This window comes from Lepidochelys kempii, chromosome 19 (assembly GCF_965140285.1).
Source record: "Lepidochelys kempii isolate rLepKem1 chromosome 19, rLepKem1.hap1, whole genome shotgun sequence".
Classification (NCBI taxonomy): domain Eukaryota; kingdom Metazoa; phylum Chordata; order Testudines; family Cheloniidae; genus Lepidochelys; species Lepidochelys kempii.
The window spans coordinates 9,062,700-9,085,176 of record NC_136398.1 but is presented as its reverse complement, the minus strand read 5'-3'; the positions used below and the strand labels follow the sequence as shown (position 1 = coordinate 9,085,176).

The following is a 22,477-nucleotide window of genomic DNA, read 5'->3' as shown; positions in this document are numbered from 1 at the left end:
AAAAAAAAAAAAAAAGCAAGAGGCAAAGATAGCCCTCTTCCTTTACCTATGGCAGGAGTTCTCAAACTGTGGGTCAGGACCCCAAAGTGGCCCAGGACCCCATTTTAATGCAGTCGCCAAGGCTGGTGTTGGCCTTGGGCCCCAGCAAGTCTGAAGCCCAAGCTCCCGGGGCTGAAGCCAAAACCTGAGTCCCACCACCCAGGGCTAAGGTTCATGCCCCCGCCCAAGGCAGAAGCCCTTGGGCTTCAGCTTTGGCCCCCACCCGGGGTGCTGGGGCTTAGTCTTCAATCCCTCCTACTGGGGTTGTGTTATAAATTTTGTTGTCGGAAGGGGGCCACGGTGCAATGAAGTTTGAGAACTGCGGACCTATGGCATTGTTAGACGTTTTTGACCTCTTTTATTTACATGTTAGGACAGTCCACTCCCAAATATAAAGAGACTACAGGACCCAAGTGGGTCAAATCCCATTTTGGGGGAAGAAACTGTGCATATTGCAGTAGCTTGTAAAAATGGAAAGGCAGGAAGGCAATGTTAGGTGGATACATACAGTTTTAGGCCAATCACAGGATCCAAACCATCCCTCTGGCTACAACATTTGAACATATGGGAGTTGAAAGGAAAGGGTGACACAGCAGTAAACAACTTGCGTGTCAGCCAGCACCTGGCTCCACAAATGCTGCTACCTAACACTTAGACCCCTTCTTTATGTTGACCCCAACTCTACTCCCAGCTATAAACTCTTCACTTTATTCCTGATCGAATTACCTCCTTCCATTCCCCGATTTCCAATGTATGTTCCCAGAGCTCCTGAGCCGGTTTATTTTTCTTGCCTGCCTTAGTCCTATTATACCTCAGTAGGCTTTGAGGATGTCCCCTACTGTAACGGACGGGATAAAAGCCTTCTGGGGTATGTTAAAGCTACTTCAGACAGACAGGCAGCAGTGTGGAAAAAATAAGCTCAGAAGCTCTGGGGACATTAGTGTGCTATAGAAAATGGGGAAAAAATCTAGAGCTAAAATACAGGAAAATATATTTACCTTAACACCTTCAAGTTTTGCTCTAAGGGTAACCCCAAGTCTTGTGAGAGCAGGGAGGAAGAAAGGGCATGAGCCATGCCCTGCTCCACAAATATTCCCCTATGTACAAATGTAGCCCAATTACCTGAAGAATTCAAAGATACCCACAAGGATAATTAATGCAAGAGTAAGCTGCTTCTCTGGGTTCAGTACTTCATAAGCCAGGAGACAGCACTTCAGTGGATGTCAACACTTTTGTCAAGCTGCGCTTTTAGAGGCTCTCTTTTTGCATGCAAATAGCCAGCAGCAAGTTGTGATCATTACAAAGAGGCATCTTGTTGTGGCAAACCCCAGCTTTTCTGGTCCTTTTTGCACTACAGAAGAACGAAAGCTTTAGCTATGATCATGATTTGTACTTGTAACACAGTCCAAATCCATAAAATGGAGGGAAAACTTGCCTGTCCCCTAGAATGGATAGTGAGAAGATACAGGATGCTAAACTAGCTTGCTCTGGTAGCCATTAGGAAATTATCTGAGTCTATGATGTGTAAAGAGGTACCAGATTCTGTCTCTCCATTGGCCTGATTAATAGAACGATGTAAAATGAACAGTTTGGATGAAAGTTGCTACAGAAATACAAAGATTTCAAGTTCTTTTACAAACATAAAACAGGTCTCACAACATCCACAAGAGATTGGGAATATCTCCATTTTACTGATGGAGGCAGAGAGAAGTTGGTGTCGCAGACCTGACAAATGCCACTGCCAGGATTAAACCCCCAGAATCCCTCTGCTGTAGCTAGCTGAACCACAACCATTCCCTTTCATTAGCCAAAGAAATGTTAATTGCAACACCTAATGACACATTTTTAAGAAAAGGGAACTATAACTCCTTATCCAGAAAAGTACAAGTACTAAAATAGTTAACAGTGAAGACTATCTCTGTAGTTTCATACAATAAGTTTCACATACATAAATTAAAATTGAAAACCTTCTTTATCAGAATAAAATACAACCCCCATTTTTGAAAGATGGCGATTAGGTTCTACATTTCAGTATCGTATTTGAGCTTTGGTTTGCTTATGTACCAAAGTGAACTATTTGAAATCAAGTGGTTTCTTTGGGAACAAAAACTGAAGCGTTAACAAACTAGTTAGTTATTTTTTGTCAGTTTTCAGAGAAGTTCAGGCAAACTGTCTTCACATAAACAAGGAAAGTTTCACTTCTCTTAATGTGACACTTTCAGTTCCATGTCAACATTTGACCTACTTAAACATTTTAACTAGATAAAATCTTCCGAATTTATTAATTGCTTTCCCTGCTTCTTTTTATTAACTTAATACACCACAGAACAAAAAAAGTGTCCTGCCTTCAGAGAGGGCTAACAATATGCATAAAAAAATTAAGCTACTAAAAAAAATTACTTGATACTGCCCTTTTAAATATTGTAGCATACCATGCAATATCAACTTAGAGAAAATATTATAGAGCATGTAGTTTTACTCTGAAAAGTGAATTAAAAATGGCATTTTAGGGATTCATATTTATTGTATCTGAAGAACCAGCAATAATCTTGTTTCAACAGCCACCATAAGGGGAACTTTAACTACATCTAATACGGCTCAGTTAGTTTAGGGCCATATTTGTGAACAAAAAAAGAACACAACTTGGCTTGGAGATCCTAGAGTGAGTTTGAATGTTATGAAAAGCATCTTTTTATTTGAAAACAGAACAGATTTGATCAGCAATCACTGAGACAAACATGGAACCTCACACTGCATTTTTTTATAGTTGCTTTTTAGACTAGAGTCACAATTTAACCACACAAGTTAGAAGTTCAGTAATTAATTAAGTTCAGTAATTAGTGGAGAAAACAATGAATAAATGCTTTACAATATAGGAACAAGGGCAGTGACAAGTGAAAATAAACAGCTTGAGTTTAATTTAAATTAAACTCTATCCCTCCACATGGAAAATTTTTTCAAAACACAAATTTTTGTATGTATCTAAAGACACATTAGTCAGAGACCCAATGTAAACTAGGAGTTACACTGATAGTCTAAATAGAAGCAATAACTGATGCATTGTTCCAGTTATTTACATTGGTAATAATAATATCAAGCAGCAGCAAACAGAAAATTAGTATTTTAAAATCTCAATGTAATCACAATGACAACTTGATGCAAACTAACATCTGTGGCCCAGTATATAAGAATCTCAACATATATTTAGACACATTAAAATATTTTGTATCTTAAATCTGGTCCCTCATGGACACATACAGAATAAAAATATTTTCATACACAGGCTGGCAGGCCAAACTATAATGTGGAGAATTGGTACCGCTCTTCTCTTTTCTTGGTCCCTATGATCAGTTCATTGGTAAATAGTGGAATTGTGACTAGAGCCAGGCAACATTTTTTTCAGCAAATAATAAATCCCCCCCCCCCCAAAAAGGCATTTTTGTGGCACTGAAATTATTTCAAATTTGGGTTGAATTTTTGCCAACCTCTCTCTCCCAGCAAACAACAATTTCAGAAGCGTCAAAGTGAAATGTTTCAAAAGAGTTCAAATCAACATCTGAAATGTTTCATTTGACCCTAGCAAATTTTTTTCAGTGTTTTTGTTTCAGAAAAAAAAAAAAAGATAAAGAAAATTATTCACTCAGCTCTAATTGTGACATTAGGGACATTGACCAGCTCTCTTCTTTTCCTCAGCGAGCAGAAGAGTTATCTGATCTTTGTCTGGACTATATAGGCACAACTTCTACTGATGGCATTGCCATCTGCATCCCATTAACACAGGGCTGAATTTGGTTCCCAAGTAAGTTTAAGCAAGCCAGAAGCTAGCTAATTCATGCAGTTATTCTGCAGATACTGTAAGTGAGAATTGATCTGAATATTTCAAGTAGAGAAATGAGAAGAAGCCATATGAATCAGCAGAAGGTATGCCAATTAGTGGATATAATCATTATCAGAAGTGAAAAGGGTACTTTCATAGAAGTAATTGTATCCACATACTGTGAATCTTCAGAGATAAACTAGAGTCAAAATTCCAATTACCTAAAGGTTCCTGCAGGGAAAGTGTGAGCCTGACTTGCCAATTAAATTACCCAACAAGGACTTGCTGAAGTTAGACCAATGAGCATGCAACACTACAGAAAAGAAAAAGGAGATGCTAACAGTGAGATGTGGTGGGGGGAGGAAGAGAGAGGCAAGGGAGAAGGCATAAAGGTGCTACAGACTTATTCTAACAGGTCCCTATCCCTGTTCCATCCAATTACATGCTGTTTTCTTTTCTTCAGATGGATCTGCAGTGGCACACAGAGCTCACACAAAGAACTTTGATTTTCTATTTGCTAACAAGGCAGCAACAATAAGATATTTAGATGGATTTCCACAGAAGCTACACAGAGGGTCTTCTGGTACTAATCTTTTACCACAGAGCATTCAGTGTTTGAAGAGGAGTCACTTACTACTCTTTTGCCTACTACATGATACCAAATTTGCTGCTCTCTGCTCCTTTTGGCTTAATTACAACTGACAGTTATTCTAGGCATCAGTGCTTACACATAATATGTAAAGGGCTTGCAGCAGGTGTTATCCTTACATTAGGTTTTGGTCTTTTTTGTTTGTTTACTTTAAGGGGAAGAAGGTCTTTGTTGTTCAATAGCAGGATATCACTTTTTACAGATCAACAGCAAACATGGCCCTCTTGCTGTTTTTTCCCCTAGAAGTGTTCTGATAAACAGTGCAACAGAAGTAATTGATATGTCTGCAAATATAGCAACAACATGACTCAGCTATGGTTGATATCAAATAGGCAGTGTGTGTAGCAATGGGACCCAACTGTAGCAGTTCACATTTTTTAACATTTACTTTTTCCATTATATTTTACAGCAGCGATTCCTGAACTGCGCTCCATGGATTACCAGTGGTTTGCAAGGCACTTGTGGTCTTTCCTTGTTCCAGCTGTTAAATAGCATTAAAAATTAAAAATACATTAAAATGCTCTCCTAATATTACTTTTCCATGTTGACACCTGCCAGAGAGATGTTATCTGACTGCAAATCGGAGGTAAGAAACAAATGAACAGACTATCCATGAGACAATTACTGTATTAAAATATACTGCATGCTATGAAAGTTGGAGAACCCCTGTAGTATGGTTAGACTTAGTTATTTCCCCAGACTGTTAGTCGGGGGGTGGAAAAAAGAAACATCAGTGAAAACATACACACAGGCAAAATACAACTTCAGTTCTGTTATTAGCTTGTATCACTGTGTAGTAAAATAGAATCTTTGATCAAAGACAGCATTATACCATTTACCATGCACATTCTTGAAAGGTACACAGAGGTACTCTAGTAGAAAATACCGCCACCAGGCTGCACAATGTTCACTGCTGAAGAGCTGTTTTTCCCCTTTGGGGCAGGAATTTGAGAGGTTCACGTTCATTTTCTATGAGAAGTTTGCAACTTCCCATTTCTACCCCAACTAATAGCACTGTAAGTACCCAACAGCTTTCCATCTTTATTTAACTCTCAGATTAGCAACCATAAGGACATGTGACTTTTCAAATCATTACAGTCCATAAGATAGTGAAATTAAATTTCTGTGTACTATATCCAGACCAACAAGGTAAAACAGACTTGCAGGTGGAGTGTGAATATATTCCTTTGATAACGTAGCAGCTCATGACTTGCATTCAGTCCTGTGAACTGAAGATTTTTTATTTTTTTTTAAAGCAAGCCTTTCCAACATTAGACTTTCAAGTACCATGCCACCCTTTCTGCACTGGAGAAGTAAAAGACATATAGGGCAGAACTTGATTAAAAGCGTTCAATAAATTTGTAATGTGACTTTGTACTTCTATAGTGCCTTTAATCAAAGGATTGGTAAAACACTTTATTATGCCTCACAACAACCCTGTGAGGTAGGTGAGTATACCCATTTTACAGATGGATAAACTGAGGCATGGCACAGTAAAGTGATTTGCTTACGCTCACATAGGAAATCAATAGCAGAGTTAGCAACAGAAACAAGATACCCACCTCCCAGTCCATTTGTCTAATCACTAGGCCATGGGGCCTTTCAAACAAAGCCATAAATTGATTGGTTAATGGTTTCCTAAAACAGGGATTTCTAATCTACTGAAAAAGAAGCATGATGAAAGAAAGAGGTTGTTAGGCAATGAACATATCAAACTTACCTTACCAGTGCATCTGGTTTGCTTAGCTGGTTATTAGGAATACAGTTTTCCATTAAGTCCTTGTGTGTGCTTGGGCTCTTGCTAGTGCATTTCTGTTTTTTCTCAGTTTTAGTAGATGAGGAAGGGATGCTCCCATTAGTTGCACTGTGACTGCGAGGTGAGGAGTTCACAACTCCACTGGCATTTTTGTAATTTTTGGATGAGGCAGTGCATGAGTCCTCTTTTAAGAGATTTTCTGTACTTCCAACAAGATCATTATTTAATCTTTTACTATTGATATGGTTTTCCATATATTCAATTTCTTGTATTTTAGAGTCTACTGGTTGTAAAATATTGTTATTTATTCCAAGGTTGTGTTTCTTGGCATCCTTGTCCTTTTCTTTCCCCTTTTCTCTATATTCTAGCTCTGGCAATGTTGTGGATAATTTTTTATTGGCTGGAATGCCTCCATTGTGTTGCAAAAGTACTGAGGAATCCATATCAGATAATCCTTTGGCTGCTGCAATAGCAAGAAACCGAGATTATTAAATCAATCTGTTCTGTGGCTTTAATAAACTGTGTATCTATTTTTTAAATAAATAAATCATTAAGTAAATGGCAATCCTTTTTAGTGACAACCACCATCAAGGTTATATTTAGGAAAAAACATATCAAATACACGTAGATATTTAAAAAACTAATTTTAACAAACTCGGTAATTTTTCGGTACAGACATAATTCTATAAGAACAAGTTCAGTTGTAGATACTTACTCTAAAGGGTAAAGAATAAATACTACTAACTGACCAAATTACAAAAGTTGCTACTAAATTGATGAAAATTTAGAGACAATTAACTTAAAATCTAATCAATTTTAAAAGACCTGTGCTATCTAAAACTACTTTTAATTCCTCTGCCTCAAGTCCCCTCCAACCCCTGCCATTTTGTGTGGTTTTACAAAATTTTTAAAGTATTTCTCTCTTTTGTTACTAAGTGCAAGACCTCAGCAGGGGAAACTGTGAAACTGACTACACATAAAGTGCTGTCAAAGGCAGAAAGATCCACCCCCGCAATTTTACTTGTTACTAGTAATGATGCTAGGTAAAAAAAGTCAGACAGGAGTCTGAAAGTTCATAGACTTGTTTTTTTAAAAAGAGGACAAGATTTTATCTTTATCTGGAGAAAAGGGGGATTTTACCAACATATCTTAATTAAGAATATGAAATGACTACAGATCTCCAGAGGTTTAAGATGAATGTTCATGTTCATATCCAAGTCTAACATTCCCAGTAAGTATAATTGATCTCCATTTTATTACAGCAGTTAGACAGCCCAGGAAGTGTATGATAGTTATTCCTGGTGGTTAGAAACTCTGTTCTGCTTCATACCCAATACCATCAACAGAGTCAGGCAATGGATACTCACTAATGTAATACACCTTTTCTACATGAAGCTTCTAGACCAATATACAAAACAAAAAGGTGAAACTTCATATGGAGGCTTTTCTAAAAAAAGATGTGTTATAAAATTGGTTTTTCCATTTTGTAAAATTAGTTTCACACTGTTTTTGGTAAAGGTTAGGGCCCTACCAAATTCATGGCCATGAAAAGCGCATCAGGAACCGTGAAATCTGACCTTTTGTGTACTTTTACACTATACTATACAGATTTACAGGGGGACACCAGTGTTTCTTAAAACTGGGGGTTCTGACCCAAAAGGGAATTGCAGGGGGGTTGAAAGGATATATGGGGGGTCACAATATTGCCACCCTTACTTCTGCACTGCCTTCAGAGCTGGGTGGCTGGAGAGTGCTCCCAGCTCTGAAGGCAGCACCCCGCTAGCAGCAGTGCAGAAGTAAGGGTGGCAATCCCATACCAGGCCATCCTTACTCCTGCGCTGCTGCTGGCAGCAACTTTGGCTTCAGAGCTGGGATCCCGGCCAGCAGCCGCTGCTCTCCACCTGCCCAGCTCTGAAGGCAGCACCCCGCTAGCAGCAGCACAGAAGTAAGGGTAGAGGTACCGCAACCCCCCCTACAGTAACCTTCTGACCCCTCCACAACTTCTTTTTGGGTCAAGACCCTTACAATTTCAACACCGTGACATTTCAGATTTAAGTAGCTGAAATCATAAAAATTTATGATTTTTAAAATCCTACGACCATGAAATTGACCAATATGGACCATGAATTTGGTACATTTCACCTGCTGTTTTGTCATGAACATTTGTTTAAAAACATAATAAAAAAGTAACTAACTGTTGCCATTGTAAAGTTATTCTAAGCAAGCTAATCAGAGAGGAAAGGCCAAGTTTTAAACTTCTACATTTATCAGAACAGAAAAGACCAGGTATATGAGAAATATTATTTAACTATTTCTAAAACTGAGACCCCTTTTTTCCTCTACAAGGCAATGATGCAAGTGTTTTCAATAAACACAGAAAGACTTTGCTAGTTCTTATTAATGTCTGAGAGACCTGTTTAAAAAAAACAACTCTCTTTGGGGAAATAGCAAGTAAATTAAAAAAAAGCAAGGATAATTGTCACAAAATGTACTTTATTTCACCTTTTTTCAATTGTAATTAATAGTTCTTCATATTGTACTAGTATTTGTATTATAGTCTCTTTGGTAAAAATAATGAAATCTGAGTAATACACTCACTACAGCATATTGTTATTAAATCTGAAGTGGGAAGAGTCTGGAATTTTTGGTGTTAATTATAGAAACGATGTGGATTAGTGAAGGTCTGCTTTAGCATGCACAGTGGAATAGAAAGAAAGCGTTAGACATGAGGGGCCTGGTATAAGGCTTAAGGCCCAAACTAAAATCAGGCCCTGCTCAAACAAAGCAGAATCAGCAAGAATCAGGCTATGAGCAAGAATCAGGCCCTGTTACAAAACAAATGCCGGCTTGCAGGTTCACTGTCTGGTATATAAACTTGGCAAGAACATGCTGGTGTTGCAAAAACACAGACACTCATAACAGGTACTAGGCATTATGTATTCATGTAAGCAGATCCAGAAGGGTAATACCAGAACACCCCGATACAAAGTTATGGTATAAACACACTCCCCAAAGATGATATAGGGACACACTGATCCCTCCTAAAGATAACGTCAGGAAAACAGGGTAATGGATGGAGATGTTTTGATCGAACAAGCAGGTGCAAGCTATAGGGTGGTAACTAACCATGTCAGAGGGGCAATACGTAACTTGTTTGTTTCAGTGTATAAAAGAGGAGTAAGCAGGACAAGTGTCCTTTTCTGGCCCTGGGGTGGGGGGCGGAGGGAAGGAACAGAAAGTCCCACCACTCACTGAGCTGATCCATTGTCACAGGCATACCTGTATTAAGTGTACCTGTAGCACACACAGAGGACTAATACTGTGCTTTGTTGGCAATAAACCTGGCCAAGTGCCTTCCCCACTAAACTGAGTCTGTGGTCTTCTTGGGAAGTTTGATTGAAGCTGAGCCAGTGCAACATACAGAGAGCACACACACGCAGCCAACAACCGACAACACACAGCATTTCTTTTAATTACTGACGGTGGCAGCAAAATACTATGTAGTCAGTATAACCTACCTTCCTCTGCCTCTCTCTCTTGCCTTTGTAGCATCTGTTGCTCTGGGGGGAGAGCTTGCTGGAGAAGCTGCATGTAAAATTCATTCTCTTTCTGCACTTCTTTTTGTTTTCTTAATCGCATTTTGTAGCTGACATAACTTTTGAAGCCAAAGCCCAAAGTCACAACAGGATAGCCAATACTAGAAAGAAGACCATATTACCAAGTTAATAAGATGGACAGCATGCTATAAATATATCTGGTTACAAAAGACATGGTCTACAGCGGTAAAAGATCTTTTGTTATACTGATATTCATCATTAAAGATGTAGTGACTTATTTATTTTGGTAAGCAAAGGCAGCTTTTAACTGTCAGACTGGGCAACATACATCACCTAAGGAGATAACAGAGACAACATGGCCTATAGATTTGAGCCTGGGGCTATGAGCCAGGAACTTCAGATTTCTAAACCTAGCTCTCCACTTACTTTATATATGGGCTTTGGCAAATTATTTCACGCTTCAGTGCACACATCAGTAAAATGGGGATACTACTACTTACATATCCTTGGGGTAAAGCATGTAAGACCTACATATTGTTATTAGTAACAGGAATTTGAGCAATACAGAATGCTAGCAGATCATGCCATTAATTGTGCTAACAAGGACACTTAACCAGTGGGAAACTGTCCCTTGATAAGAGTATGTCAAATGTGTTTATTTTAATTTGAGAATGGAAAGAAGTCTCATCCACTAGCAAAAAAAGAAACCTGCTAGCAAATAAAACCATATTAAATTGATTTAGGCTAATAATCTGCCAAACAGAGGTCTTGAAGAATGCGCAGAGGCATGCCCGTATCTATAGCTTTGCTTCCAGAAAGTATAACTCTGCTGATCAAGGCTGATAAACTAGATTCATGCAAGTTTTTATATTTATAGGATTTATAATATTTGTTTTAGGCTTCCCATCAGTTTCTTTATCCCAATATAAGTACTTAACAGACCCTAAAATAAAGCTACAGCAATGATATGGCACTGATGACTTTCTAGGATTAAACATACATTCACTAGGAACTCAGCTTTTTACATACTTCAGGTGTCCTAGATCAGAAACAAACTCAGTTGCAGCAGGTTAACCATTATACAATATTTTTATTTTCTGTTTAGTAATGATATACTATGTAAATAAATTTGAGTTGCAAACATACTGCCAGATGCAAAGATTATTTGCATAAATATCTGATGTTATCTTTGCGACACTGTGTAAAGCTACCTGTAGCTACAGTTCTAAAACTCTGATGACATGCTGGAATGTTTTAATCCAATTTACAAGGCAAAAAACCTCTCAAGAGCTTCTGTAACCCAGAAGTGGTGGAAGCTCCCTAAAAGTGTGTGTGTGTGGGGAGAGGGGGGCCACCAGCACCTGAATCATGGCCCCCACCCCCATGCTGCCCCTTCCTCCCGAGGCCCTGCCCCCCTGCTCGCTCCTCTCTGCCCCCTAAACACCTGTTGCTCACCCTTATGGCTGGCAAAAAGTGATGGGACCATGGGCCCCTTGTTCCAGCACCCCTGAAATTTATTGCAGAGTGTGGACAATATATAGTTAGGGCTTGTCTTCATGGGGACACTCAGGAAAATTAATCCAAATCAACTAAAGGTGTGAATTTAAAGTAGATTAAACTGCATTAAATCTGTGTGTGGAAACTCATTCTGAATTAAAGGGGCCTTAATTTGGTTTAATTTAAATTTACTTCCTTGTTCCTGGAAGAAGCTGAAGACCTTATTTGTGCACAAAGATACTTCAGGATATTCACAAAGGGAAAAATGTATTAATTAACCAAGTAACACCAATAAACTTTTGCCCACATCAAGCTAAAATTTCCGTACAAATTTTTCCAATATGCTCTTTCTGTAAATATGTATATTGTATGTGTTATAAATATAAAGGGAAGGGTAACCACCTTTCTGTATACAGTGCTATAAAATCCCTCCTGGCCAGAAGCAAAACCCTTTCACCTGTAAAGGGTTAAGAAGCTAAGATAACCTTGCTGCCACCTGACCCAAAATGACCTATGAGGGGACAAGATACTTTCAAATCTGAAGCGGGGGAGAGAACAAAGGGTTTGTCTGTCTGTGTGATGCTTTTGCCAGGAACAGATCAGGAATGCAGCCTTACAACTCCTGTTAAGTTAGTAAGTAATCTAGCTAGAAATGCGTTAGATTTCCTTTTGTTTAATGGCTGGTAAAATAAGATGTGCGGGATGGAATGTATATTCCTGTTTTTGTGTCTTTTTGTAACTTAAGGTTTTGCCTAGAGGGATTCTCCATGTTTTGAATCGGATTACCCTGTAAGGTATTTACCATCCTGATTTTACAGAGGTGATTCTTTTACCTTTTCTTTAATTAAAATTCTTCTTTTAAGAACCTGATTGATTTTTCATTGTTCTTAAGATCCAAGGGTTTGGGTCTGTGTTCACCTGTACAAATTGGTGAGGATTCGTATCAAGCCTTCCCCAGGAAAGGGGGTGTAGGGCTTGGGGGGATATTTTCAGGGAAGACATCTCCAAGTGGGCTCTTTCCCAGGTCTTTGTTTAAAACGCTTGGTGGTGGCAGCTTACAGTTCAAGGACAAGGCAAAGTTTGTACATTGGGGAAGTTTTTAACCTAAGCTGGTAAGAATAAGCTTAGGGGGTCTTTCATGCAGGTCCCCACATCTGTACCCTAGAGTTCAGAGTGGGGAAGGAACCTTAACGGTACGTTTATGAAAAAGTTTCAAGAAATGGTATAGATCTCTTTGAAATATTGTAATTCTCTCCATCTCACAAGCAAACTGTCTCCAAATGTGTTTGTTGCATCTGGATAAAGTTTCATCTCACTTCATGTCTAAAATATTTAATGACAGTTAATGGTGAGAAATTTTACCATGAATTTGTACGATGGCACCAAGTTTACTACTAAGAGAAGGATCTTCTGGTGCTGTCTCCCCTCCCCTTCTTCTCTCATCTGAGCACACCTACTGGATTGGGCCACATCGACAAGTTAGACAGCCAAATGCCTACATTGCCCTGGTTCAGGCACTACACTGCGGCTTAGGCATCCTGATGCTTGGAGAGGGGCTGCAGTGCACATACTGAGAGAAGGAAACCATCAGTCGCCTAGGGAGCTTTCATTGGAAAAAAATTAGGTGCTGAGCAAGTTTAGGTACCTACAAGGTTGAGTGGCAGCTGAGCAGGGTCTTTGTGAATCCCAGTGGGACCTGATTCTGAGATTCAGGTGCCGAAAGTGACAGTTAGGTGTCTAAGTCCTAGAGTGAATCCAGTCCTCTGTTTATTTCCTGCATCTGCTTATTCTCTATTTTTATTGCCTTTTAAGTCATCTGTACTTCATCTCTGTGTCGTTAACGTGCTTGATAGTTTTTTCCTCTTGATGGTAATTTTGGCTGTAACATTTAGCTAGTTTTATTAATATTGTGCAGTTATATAAAAATTCATTACAAATAAGAGAAGGGAAGGAACACTTACCAGTGTGCAGCAAAAGGACGACAAAGGTCTACATGAAAGTTTTTGAGATCTTTAAATCTAATTGCTGCTTCAATATAAACAAAAAGTATCCACAGCGATACTGTTGGCAAACACACACCCCTCTCTACGGAGAAAAGAGGAATGCAAGCATCAGCAATACATTAAAGACAGCCAGTACTTTTAAGTTATTCTTTTAGAAGACTCAAATAAAAGGAAGTTAGTCAAGCCAGATGTAAATATGGAATTAAATAAAGACTAGCTCTTGCAAAACAAAAAACTAAAAAGATGTTTTAATTAAGATTTTAGCTCTAAAGCTCTGCTTTATCATCTAGACTCAAATGTTAGGTATCTCAGAAAAATAAAACAGAAAGACATATCTGATGAGATACCTTTGCCCAAACCCCTACAATATGGGTGAGCCCAAATGAGAAACACTGCAGAACTTTGGGGCCATGTTATAGTTTATGATCTTCATATCAAGGTTATTAAATTAGACTGAATACCCATTTAGGTACCTCTTAGTACCTGATGTAAATATGGCTAAAATAATACATGTGAGCAAATTTGGTTGCTGAGAAGACATGAGTGGGTAAGCAGAACACTGGTTACCCAATAGACCAAGCTCCTTCCCCAAATGCAGGCAGCAGTCTCCTTGACACACATTTCAGACTGGCTGAGCATTTGGGAGCCCATGATGACTTTTTTCTGCACTACTCTCACATTTTACTCTTTCATTAGTGCAATTAGGAGTCATACAAAGTGAGGGAGATAACTTTCCTTGGCCAGTAGAAAACAGAATTTGCCACTTGTAAATGTTATTAATCTGATATATAGCGATTATACTATAGGCCAATTTAAATTGTAATCTGTTACCTTAAATACGCTTTGTTCTTTGTCGACCATCCATATCCTCCAGCAGTAGTTTACTACACAGCTTTCCATCTACATGGATGCAACTTTAGAGCATGGATTCTCAACCTGGAGGTCATGAACTTCCAGGGGAGTTGTCACCATCCTCCCTGCCCACAACTGCTAAATGGGAAGGGAGTTCCAGCTAGATTTCAACAGGGAAGAGCCACTACTTTAGGGTTATCCCGACATGCTGAATACAGCAATATTTGATGGACAGTCTGACTCAGCAATCACCAGTAAGAATTTGCATTTAACCACAGAACCGCTATTGACTTTGCAAGTGTTTTATGGATTAATTCCATGCAACTCTTGGAACATTTTAAATGATCTCAATAGGGAAAGCTCACGCTATCCTTTAAGTTACTGCTTTAGGGTTCCCAAGTCTACTGGCAGAGGCAACCATCTTCCTGAAAACGGACATCATTTGACGAGAAAAACTTTGGGCAATCATTTTAAATATTTTTTTTAAATCCTAGAGTTATTTTAGGATTGTTTAAAACACTATTAAAAATGGGCAGCAACTGGTTCTCAGTTTCTTCCACTGCGCTCCCACATGCTATTATTACAAATGATTAAAATTGTTGGCAAGATGCTGCCTCCACCAGTGGGCTGAGAAATGACCACTGCAGTGTTGCTAACTCTTGTGATTTTCTGACATCTTGTGCTATTTGATGTTTTTCTTAAAGCCCCAGCTTTTTGAGGTACTGTATGTGATTAGGTGAGAATCTCCACTTTCATTAAAAAAAGTTTCTAGCCCTCATGGTTGTAGAGAAAATTTTGAAAACTTTAGAGTGCACCCTAAAGGCTTAGAAGCCAAATAACCCCCCCCCCCAAATATATTTTTAAAATATTCAGAGGATTTTTAAACCAATCATGATTTTTTGCACTCTGACTCTTTTTTTAAATGCTTGGAGTCAGCAACACTGTCCTTGCAATAAAAATAGTTATTGCGACAAGTGCTTTAACCTGCAAATATCCATGATGCTAGCTAAAGTAATCTTTTAAATAAAAAGGTACACAGCATGTTCTGGTAAGCATTTTATATTTACCAGTGAAGGGGGGGGAAAGAAACAACATTTGCTTCATCGTTAATCTCTCAGTTAAACAGCTCTAATCCAAATAGCAAGAACAGTGCTAGTATTGTTTCACTAAACTCCAGTTTGTTTGTTTTTTATTAGTGCTCCAAATTTCTTGAGTTCAAACAGTTATGCAGCAAGGTCAGGCATTCACAGCTAGTTTTTGCTGTTCTGGGGACTCCTCTAGATACACTTTTCAAGCCCCTAGTTAAGGTGTCTTACTATTTACAAAAAAAAGTGCATACAAAGAAATCTTAAACACAAGTCACTGGGTTAAGGTTCTTTTGAAACTAAATTAATTCATTCCCATAAAAAAGGGACACAAAACAGATCTGTGAAACAAGTGGAAGGCACAACTCTAGCTGAAAAAATAAGTTTAATAAATCACAGAAACTATATTTCTGAACTTTGCAATGCAATGGTAAGATTTATATTTAACTAATAAGTTGTAACTAAAAGAATGTTGACCTACCTGTGTGCCAGACATACTGTACCCATACATACGTGCTGGCAGCAAAAAATAGCCATTGTATTGGTATGAAGAGCAGACATATTATATTTGATGTGAATGCTACACAAACAAAAAATACTGAAAAGGCCTGAGAAAAGGGAAAAAAGAAAGCATCTTAATGGTTCAATTATAATCCAGAGAAAACTACTGCTTTATATGCTAAATATGAAGTACAGCGTAGATGACATCCGGCTTATTTCAACATTAAAAGGTTACTACTATTTATAACGTGGGACAGAGCAATCTGATTGGCTAATGAAGGTTCTAACTGATACATTTATGTGACAAACAGCACACAACTCAGAACCGTGTACGTCCTATCCACTCTGCCAGCAGGTCTTCAAACAAAATCAGTGTGTGTGAACACAGCTGCAGGTAGGACTTCAACTGTGCTGTTGACAGGCCTTGGCATTACTATATTATCCTCTTGATGTCAACAATGCCATTTTGTGATACCACACTTACAAAAAAGGATTAGGTATGTAAACGGATGAGAACATCCAGATTATATTAATGGGATAAAAATATATAAGGATATAAATCCTGATGCTTCAGCACATAAGCCAAATCACTAACAGCAGTTCTGAAAAAACTTTCCTTGTTTCCACTGCTAGATAGGACACTCGCCTAGATGGACCACTAGTCTAATATGGTATGATGCTTCCCAGGTTCTGGAGCTCAGAATTGTGAGATCATTCCTATTCTGAGATGCTGGAGACACTTGGCTTTTGACTTCATGCCTCATTACAGTTGAGGTGTGCAGTTATTTGACTACAACTGAAAGGCCAGCAAGATTTTGTTTCTCACATGAACCAGCAAAAACCCTTCTTAGCACTTTGGGAAATAAAAATGTTAAAGCCATTAAGTGATTTATAAATACCAAATTATAATTTAAAGGAATATATTCTCTTCCCATGGGCATAACTGCCCCTTTAACAGGTGCTGTGGGCATTTAAAACGGTGAAATATACTCCTAAGGTTTTTGAGATAAAGATTAACCAGTGTTGAGTAACAATTTGCATTAAAAGAATAGTTTTCAGCTACTTTTAAAATATATAATCCTCAGTAAAAAAAAAAGCCACCAACCTTTATAACTTTTGTTCACATAAAAACAAATTATACTTTATAATTATTTCCCTTACTTTCAACTATGAGTTAATATTAGTGGATGGCTATTATTTATTTTTAATAATTGTGATTAAAATCCTACATATTGTTATCCTTTTCCTGTTAGGGAAGGTCAAGTAAAGTAAAACGTGGATTTTGAGCCAATTTAACTTAAAGGGACAGTGTCAAGTTAGGAGCCATGACTGGGATTTCCCAGGGAGTTAGAGCCCAAATTTTATTGGAATTCATTAGAGCTGGGCACTTAGCTCCCTAAGGCATCTTGTAAAACCCTAGCCCATATTTTTAAACACCACGTTCCTTACACATGTAAGGAACATCACAGATTATTTAAACACAGAATTTAGATTTCACTATTTATTTTCAATTTTTAAAGGGCTGCCAGATTCCTACAACAAAGGAATCAACTTGAGGCAATTGCAGCACAATTACAAGGCCTGCAACTTTTCAAGTAGGGGATAGGGAGGAGAGAGACAGACAGACAGACACACACAGAAAGTACAAAACAAAAGACTAGCCACACATTCAATCTAAATATCATTTTAACACAAAGCTAACTTTCAATCTACTACCAGGACCTAAAAGCTATTCCCAAAAGAGTAAGCTTTTTAAAAGACAAGAGGATAACAACAGTTTATTTTTTTGGTACTTACATGGCCCCCATTGCCATGGTACCGGAGGGCCTCACGATCTTTATAATGCATTTATAATCGCAACACCCCTGTGTGGTAGGAAAGCACTATTATTCCCATTGTACTGATGGGAAACTGAGGCACAGAGAGGCTAAATGATTTGCCCAAGGCAAAATACAAAGTCTGTGGCAAAGAAGGAACTTGAACCCAGGTCTCTGAAGTCTTATGCTAGTGCCCTCCCTGCTAGACCACTGTTTCTCTCAAGAGCAATGATCAGTAAACACATGCTGAGTTGGTTGTATGAGGGTTCATGGAACTTTTCCATTGCTATGAGACCTAGAACTCCTCCACTGTTACAAGGTATTTGCTATCACAACCAGAAAAATCAGTTTTTTCTTTTATACTTACCAAACCCTGGTATCTGAACGAATCGTAAACGCTCCGGATGAAAAGCCAAAAGGGCCACAGATATTCAAATCTGAACTCCAGGACAAAGTCTGCCAGCAATACTAGTGCCCACACCACCAGGAATTTCAGGTACAGAAACGTACTGTAAAGAAAAAAGACAACTGATATTAATTTCAACACTTCTGGTGAAGAGTGGGATGCCAACAAGAGAACATTGTTCTGACCAAAAGAAATGTACCATATGCTTTTTTCTTATAATGGTTTTCTTGTAATGAGATTGATCACCTATAACACAAAATAGAGGTTTGTTCAAACACAAGCTGGCCTGGGCTAATGGAATCTTTAAAATTACAAAAAATGCTTTTGAATTTTTGTTTTTACAAAGTGGTGGAAAAGGAAACTTTTATTGCTGTTACAAAATGCTTTAGGCCAACGTCTTTCTTTACCACTCTATCATTTTTTTTTATAAAAGTGAAGTTCTGTAAGCAGCTGGATATCATTCAAATGAATGCTGTCATGGCTGAAAGGCTCCACATTTTTTCTATTTCTCTCTCTCATATTTGCTTGCAAAGGACATGTAGTTTTCTGTGTTTTCCCCAAGAAAGTGCTGCAGAAGTTTGATCCTCTCTTTCTCTCATGTGTGCACACACAGTTACGATGTTAACAACTTAGAACTCACATGGCATCATACGAATTAAAGACAGGCAACCAATAAGGAATTCTGTTGCAATTTCAAACTGCCAAAGTATTGTTTTTCATAATACTCTTTAAAGTAAAGATGTCTATTTAAAAAATGGGAATATGGAGGCACAATCACACAGGCTTTGAAAGAGCCAGAAAAAGAAACCATATTTCCTGACTCTCAGTCCAACACTTTAACCACTGGACAATACAGGTCTCAAGATATTGAGACAAACACTGAGTGGTCTCTCAAGTGCTTATTTAGGTCATTCTTACAAGTGTTACCATATTAATTAATATGTTCTGCTACATCAATGAAGCTGGCAGAAGGAAAGGTGAAGAGTACCAGAGGCAATGAAAATCAGAGCTCCATTATCTTGCTTCATTACCTCAAAATTGACCTCTTACTGCATTATGTTAACTTGTATAATAAGTTGTTTGTATAAATATACATAAAATAAATAATTTTTTTAAACAGAGAGCTGCTCTACCATGATATCCTCAAGCAGTCACTTTCTCTGTATCACACTGTCAGGAAGCTCAATGGGACTTTGCCCTGGGATGTCTACTGAAAAACAGCCAAGAATTAACACATGCGATGTTGTGTAGGACTGTCTGTCTCAAGTTTCTGTACTGTGCATAGCCATTCATATTATCTGGGAAGTTACATAAGTCTTGATAAAAGATACAGAGAAGAAATCTTCTGTGAAGAACAAATTTACACATAAGCAGTGGGTTACAAGCAACTGAATACCGGTTAGCCCTGAAGAGCTAGTGGTGGAAATTACTGAGCTTGTTGCCTATCAGGTAGATCACTTCATTCCATTTCATTAAAATTCAACAGTGTTCTTATCTCAGGGTGATGAAGCAAATCATCACAGAAAGAGAAGCCATTATTGCTTACCAGGTCTCTGAGAACTATTCTTTTCTAGAGCAAGGCACCACCTACAGGTTTCAGAGTAGCAGCCATGTTAGTTTGTATCCGCAAAAAAAAAAAAAAAAAAAAAAAAAGGAATACTTGTGGCACCTTAGAGACTAAAATTTATTTGAGCATAAGCTTTTGAGCGCTACAGCTCACTTCATCGGATGCATGTGTCCAATGAAGTGAGCTGTAGCTCACGAAAGTTTATGCTCAAATAAATTTGTTAGTCTCTAAGGTGCCACAAGTGCACCACCTACAGTTTTTACTGGGCTAATTACTGAGCAATTGCCCATCTTTTTGCTATGTACATCAAAGATGATGACGCCCTGGAGAGCCTCTATTAGCAACTATTTTAAACAAGACAACCCTCCGTGCATCTCAGAAACCTACAACCTGTAACCATTTCAGCAATTCTTTAAATAGCAACGCTGAAGTTTCAAATGTATGCAGCCATGGAATGACTGTGGTGTGGAGGAAGAGTGGCACTTTCTTTTTAATCTACTAACCACAACAAAAATGCTAAAGTATTTTGGAAGTGATTATAGTGGTGTCAGTAGGAAATGCAAGCTTGCACACAGGTATACAGTCATCAGATTCCCACACCCATACACGCACACTTGTCTGTAAAGTGCCTAGTAGTCAGCTGGTACTATACGAAGAAATACATTATGTAATTCATCCCCTTTCATATGAATGAAGAGATGGATTCTCTGCACTATGAATGAGCGTGAAGATACTCCAGTAGTAAGTTAGTTAAGTTACAAGAGGAATATTCCCTTTGAACACCATGGGTGCATCTGAGTTAAAGCAGGGGTGGGCAAACTACAGCCCATGGGCCACATCCAACCCATCAGACCTTTTAATCTGGCCCTCAAGCTCCATTGCCCTTCTCCGGTGCTCTCGCCGGGGAGCAGGGTTGGGGGCTTGCCCCGCTCCACCTGGCGCTCCCACGTGTTCAGGACCTGCGTGATGGGCGTGAGGGCACGCATGTTACTCCAGCTGCATAACCCAAATGCACCTCACACCCTGAAACATCCAAGTGTGGAAAGGGGGCTAATTTGATGTAATTATTGTAATACTTACTATTATAAATATACCTTCATAACAATGTAAGGTTTTATGTTTATTTCCACTAAAATGTATCTTTATTAAATATGTTTTATTTGAATATCTCTGAATTGTTAATTATGTGAGCATGTATGGCCTGCCATACAATGTCCATGTCCAGATGTGGCCCTCAGGCCAAAAAGTTTGCCCACTTCTGAGCTAAAGTGAAAGGTGTCAGGCATGGATAGGTACATTGTGCATTCCTGTGATGCATCATACAATTTATCTCTACAATTAGGTCAGATTCCAAGATTTAAGACTAGGAAAACACCATACTTCCTCCACCTTAATTTCTTGTAATGGTTGGGTTCATATGGTTAAATCAAATTACTATATGGGATGCGAAAGTGACATTTTTGAACCCTCATGGTCTTTTCTGTTTCACTCCACTGTCCTTGGAGAGCAGAGGAACTGTGGATATTCCCTTCTCACCTAATAGGTTATTAGATTACCTACTAAAGGTCCAGTTCTGCAACTCTTACTCACTGCGACTAGTCCCATTCAAATGAATTAACAAGAGATTTATAAACAAGATATATAAGAAATCTAATAGGCAATGAGGTAAGAAGCTTCATGACCCGAAACATTGTCTACCCCTGGACTAAGTCAATTTGCAATGCAACTTTTTACTATAAAAACAATATTTTAAAAGCAATTTCAAAAACATTTTCCTGTATCTATGGTTGAAGCGTTTACACAACAGAATGAAAATATTTCCATACATTTTAAATACAACTATAAAATGACCCTAATAAAGTAATCAGAAATGCTAGGGCATTAACCTAGGAGATTAACATTTCTTAGGTGACTGCAGCATTGCTAATAGCGTTGCACTCAAATAATGCCCTCAGAGGATAGCAGAGCAGCAGCATGACTGTAAAAATCTCATAACTTCAACTTTTTTCTTTTAAAAAAGTGTCTAAGGTGGGTTTTGGCTGTACACTATGTTGTATTCTTTTGGGGTTAAATTCAGCCTTTGACATAGGACCTATACAAAGGCCCTCCATGACACGGAACCTCTGCAATACTCAGGTACGAGGGGAGACAGGTGTTGTGGTTTTGTAGTAGAACCTCGAAACTTTATGTGCCAGGGAAGCAGATACCATCCATGGCAGTTCTGAATACATCACTGGATTTGCACGTAAGCAGATCCAACAGCCAGGAACCCTCATGCAGATGCTATTATAGCTACTAGGCTGGAAAAAACAGCTGTGGAGGGCATGCACTGCACTTGGGGTTAGGCTGGGGGGGGGTGACCTGAATGTGCAGGGTGGACACAAGCGTAATTGCTCAGGTTAGGTGTGTTATTTGAGAATTCCATTCCTAGATACTTTAATGTTTCAGTCAAGAAAGAGAATGACATACAAAAATATCCTTTGCCAATCCAAATGTACCTGACTGCCCCATCATAGCACTGTTTGGGAAACAAAGACATTTGAAACAGTGCACACTTTTCAGCAGCTGAAGTCCATAATAATGGACATGTTCTCTAACAAATTAGTTTTGCCAAATGTAATGCAAATCTACTAATTATTTAGTGTCTCTGAGTTAAAACTCTTTCTGATGCAGAGCTTTGGACTACAGCCATTAAAACTCATTTAACTCTTGAAAGTCATGCTGACTTTCCCCATCTTTTTAAGAGGACCTCTTACAATGTAACATATACAATAAGGTTGCTCACACCAATATTAAAAAGTCTATTTTTTCAGATGTATATTGTTGTTCAAGGACTCAAGATAATTAAGAGCTTCATCAAATAAGACTGGAATGCAAAGGGGTTATTCTTTTAAAAAGGGGATGCTATACACTTGTATGGGCCTCAAGAAA

The 22,477-nt window shown here is 38.4% G+C and overlaps 1 protein-coding gene across 1 annotated transcript in view; it reads right to left on the bottom strand.

Annotated features, from left to right (window-relative positions):
* The window catches only part of MACO1 (macoilin 1), a 51,575-nt gene that overhangs the window by 16,343 nt on the left and 12,755 nt on the right, over positions 1–22,477 (bottom strand). Inside the window, exons 2-6 of the mRNA XM_073317250.2 lie at positions 17,941–18,082; positions 15,737–15,863; positions 13,277–13,400; positions 9,780–9,958; positions 6,226–6,724 (exon numbers count right to left, since the gene is read on the bottom strand). Coding sequence (XP_073173351.1) covers positions 6,226–6,724; positions 9,780–9,958; positions 13,277–13,400; positions 15,737–15,863; positions 17,941–18,082 — 1,071 coding nt within the window. The remainder of the gene's footprint in view (positions 1–6,225; positions 6,725–9,779; positions 9,959–13,276; positions 13,401–15,736; positions 15,864–17,940; positions 18,083–22,477) is intronic.